This window comes from Nicotiana sylvestris, chromosome 8, assembly GCF_000393655.2.
Source record: "Nicotiana sylvestris chromosome 8, ASM39365v2, whole genome shotgun sequence".
Taxonomy (NCBI): Eukaryota; Viridiplantae; Streptophyta; class Magnoliopsida; order Solanales; family Solanaceae; genus Nicotiana; species Nicotiana sylvestris.
This window is the reverse complement of record NC_091064.1, coordinates 33,291,229-33,295,225: the sequence shown is the minus strand read 5'-3', so window position 1 is coordinate 33,295,225 and position 3,997 is coordinate 33,291,229. Positions and strand designations below refer to the sequence as shown.

At 35.0% G+C, this 3,997-nt stretch overlaps 1 protein-coding gene across 1 annotated transcript; it reads right to left on the bottom strand.

The window, feature by feature from the left end:
* Positions 1-337: 337 nt before the first annotated feature.
* On the bottom strand, positions 338-3,188 carry LOC104215373 (reticulon-like protein B6). Its single transcript, XM_009765159.2, has 5 exons — positions 2,869-3,188; positions 1,638-1,818; positions 1,401-1,554; positions 796-865; positions 338-702 (listed from the first exon to the last, which is right to left on the bottom strand). The coding sequence occupies exons 1-5, from the start codon at positions 3,095-3,097 to the stop codon at positions 533-535; spliced, it is 804 nt and encodes a 267-aa protein (XP_009763461.1). The 5' UTR covers positions 3,098-3,188; the 3' UTR covers positions 338-532.
* Positions 3,189-3,997: the final 809 nt, after the last annotated feature.

The following is a 3,997-nucleotide window of genomic DNA, read 5'->3' as shown; positions in this document are numbered from 1 at the left end:
GAAAGAATACCTAGTTTCTAAAACTTGAGACCCCCAATTTGACTATAAAAGGTATCCATTAGTTATCCATAAAAGTTACTGTTTGAATATAAAAGTTAAACCTATTAGTTATTCATTTTCTAAGTGGATAATACGGTACTTATCCATATTTGTCCCGTTTTTAAAAAGTTCATTATCCAACTTATTTTTTAGTGGATAATATGGACAATAATTATTTTTTTTTAATCCATTTTGCCACCACTAAGTTTGGAGTAATAGAACCAACTACAAAGGCAAAGGGAGAATGTAATTCAACAAAACACGTACCTTAACATGTTTGAATAACGGCAGCTAAAGATGCAAGCACACAAAACCCATAAACTAATTCTGACGGCTATCAAGATTGCAAAGTACAGACCCCAAAAGGCAATAAAGTTACAAAAGCAGACAAGTAAGATGCCTAAAGGCCTATGTAAGCACAAGAAATATTACAGTAAATTCTGAAAACTTGTGATAACTGGAATATCGCTACCAGACTAGTAGCTCGCCACATTTACGCTTTCTTTTTATCTTTTAATGGCCCTTTGGGAATTTTACTCAAAACCCTGGCATCAAAGACAGCATATTGTTTCTTGATCTCCTGCACGGCTTTCTCAGCTAATGGATCCACTTTATCTTCGTACTTCTCGTAAAGAACCGGAACTGTATGGAGGAGTACAAATGCTGGTGCATTGGAGGAAGATACAATAAGTATCCGTTACAGCAGATAGCAAATACTACAAGGCCCAAATAGCCACCTGGAAAATTTGCACTTACATATGTAGAACAGTGTCAAAAAGTTGCAGCAATTGCCAAGCATGGACAGGACCCATAAACCGGCAATGACCTGATAATATGAGTAATTTATGAAAACAAAGATGATTCCACTGAATGAATTAACAAAAATAGAGGACCATAGTGGCATTACTCAGTCACAGGTGTACTCTTCTGCACCTACTTAAAAAAACAAAACTAAAAATGCTTAGTGATTCCAAGGACCTATAATAATCGGAAAAGAAGGATAAATTTCAGCAAAGAGGATACTTCAGCCTATTCAAATAGGCACAGATATTTGAGAAGGCAAAAGACAACTTTAGCATTGGCAGGACATATAAGCTAATAAGCATCCAATTCGAGTTTTTCTACAGTAATTGCTTTCATTAGCTACAAGAGGAAAGCCTACTCATTACTTAGCCAGTATAAGTCAAAGGAGCAAGGAGTTTAAGTACACACATGACATGAAATCTAATATGGATGAACAAGAAAATCGCTGCCATGGATGAACAAGAAAATCGCTGCCTTTCTCTTTTTCAGCAACGCTGATGGCAAGGGAGGGACAATAGAGTCTCAAGATAAACTTTATACAGGGAAAGTACAGTAACTGAGCAATTTACAGCAAGGAACTTTTTAAGATCTCTCCCAGATGCAATTTCTCGCAACACGTGGAGAATATGGTTAATTTCAATCCTCAGAGCAGAAGCAATCTCAAGGATCGGCTCCTCTAGAAGGTGAAATTCTGGGATATGTGGACGTTTCCTGTCATGAAACGGCAGGAAAATGTTTTGAACAAATGGTTAAGCAAATTGCCTTATGGGAAATGCAAAAATTTAGAAGCTCACTTGTTAATAAAGGTTGTGGCATTAGACCACAAGAATAAGATAGCAAGGGTGAAGATCAAAAGGTGACAGACTAGACCAAGCAGGTGGTACTCGAGCAATTCAAAAAGAACCCATATTGCAGTGGCTCCACCAAGTACACTAGCAGATATCTTCTTGTTTCTCCACAAGAATACATCAGCAGCTGCATAAAAGCAGACATAATCAAACTGATGTACCTCTTCTCAAAAACCTAACTCATACCAAACTCTTCACATAACCAAGGTAACTAGATGCCTCACTTTACTAACAACCCAATAAAGCAACCAAACATCAGCTTGTGCCTAAAGCCACATTATCTATCAATTCACTCTTACAAGCAGATGCGAAAAATACAAACATTAGCTTCATCCGAGCCCTAAAACACTTGAAAAGCACCCAGTATGACAGCTAAGATCAGAGATGACACGGGATTTGAACTTTATTGGTTTTGAATTGTAGGACATTGACCTTGAGTGCTAGTAGCTGGATTCTAAATTTAATTTTCTTTTACATATTTAGTAAATTTCTTAACACATATCTTAAAGCTACTGGGTTTGGGCCAAATCTACTGGGTTCCGCCGAACCCATATCTTAAAGCCAGTGTCCGGCCCTAGCTAAGATAAGATGATGAACATGAATACAAGCATGATATATACACCTAAGAGCATATTTGATCTCAACATTCTTACTCTTTATGATATTTCTTTTGTAACTGAGGTATTACTGTTTCCAACTTCCAAACACCATATATAATAGGACTATCCCCGTATCGTTCTCCACTTAAAGACTCTTTATTTCGACACATTTTTCTTTTTAGTCCGTTCAAAAAATAGTGGCACGTTTCTATACTTAAAAACAATTCTAACTTTAAATTTGCAATTTTGCCTTTAAGGTTTATAGCCACAGAATCACAAGCTTCAAAAGACTTTCTTTCTTGAAATTTGTAACCAGTCAAACACCATCACATAAAATTGAATGGAGAGAGTACTAGACTTGATTCACTAGAACTCAGTAATGTAAGCCTACCACACATCTGCAATGTACTACCGAACCAAACTCCTGGGACAGATCTCTTAAGATACTTCAAAACCCTAAACCCTAAACCCTAATCCATTACTCAATAAGCAATCACTTAACCAAATTAAGTTTGAATTATTGAACAAAATAATATAAATAGGTAAAGTAGAAAACAAAGTAGAGTATAAGACTGTACGTTTGCCTCCACCAAACACTTGGTGTACCGGCTTTTCTCGTCCAAACAGCCGCCAAATCGTGGCCTTTACTGACGACGGAGACGCTGCCTCCGGCGCAGACGCAGGTTTCTTCTCGGTGTCGGAATCCGACGACGAGAACGAGGAATGGTCGAAGTGAATCTTGTCTTCTATTTTCTCGATCAACGACTCTTCTTCTTTGTACTCTGAATGCTCAGCGTGCTCTGCCATTTTCAGTAAAAACAAGTAAAGTTAGAGGGGATTTCTTTATTATATATAATTTTTTTAAAAGTGGAGGAGGGACATCCGAGCCGCTAGGCACGGGTCATACACCGAGAAATTTGATATATAAGTCACATGACCAATATTATTTACGTGAGTCTAATTTATTTCTTGACAAGTAAACTCATGTTCTTACTTATTTATTTTAAAATATAAGCTTAAAAAAGGCAATATTTAAGTCTCTACTCTTTTTTAATTAGAAGCTTAACTAGTAGACAATAAAAGAAAAGGAAAATAAGAAAAGATCTCTTTCATTATATTATTAAAATAACTTTTTTATTGAAAATATTTCATTTTAGGAACCAAATAAAGGCACAAGAAATCTCCATATCTGTAAAATTTTAGCATCGTATCATGACCTATTCAAACAAAGAGAGTATTGATAAATATTTTATATGATAGGTGAGAGAAAGTAAAAAATTAGAAATATAAACCGGTAATATTAAATTAAAAAGTAATCATTAGTTGATCACAGTTTAAATAATAAAAATTATAATTTTACCAAGAAACTTACTCAAAGTTATATCTTAAAAATTTTAATGAGTCATTCACCAACTTCTAGTTTATCCTCTAAGCTTGCAGTGCTGATTTTTCTCAAATTAGAGTAGACATAAATTAGTTCAATAATATGAAGTAAAGACAATCTAGGCATGCAAAATCCAGTAATCGTTGATCCTAAGAGATTTTTTTTTTTCCTTTTATTGTCCATCATTTAAACCTCTAATTAGGAAAAAGAGTAGACTTAAATATCGCCTTTTTTTAAGCTTATGTTTTAAAATAAGTAAGTAGGAACATGAGTCCATTTATCAAAAAATAAACAAGACTCATGTAAGTAATGTTGGTTATGTG

Coding starts and splice junctions, on each gene's coding strand:
- LOC104215373 (XM_009765159.2), bottom strand. CDS start 3,097: ATGGCAGAGCACGCTGAGCATTCAGAGTACAAAGAAGAAGAGTCGTTG. Junction 1,819..2,868: donor AGTGTTTGGTGGAGGCAAAC/GTACAGTCTTAT, acceptor GCTTTTATGCAG/CTGCTGATGTATTCTTGTGG. Junction 703..795: donor TTTGACACTGTTCTACATAT/GTAAGTGCAAAT, acceptor CCAATGCACCAG/CATTTGTACTCCTCCATACA.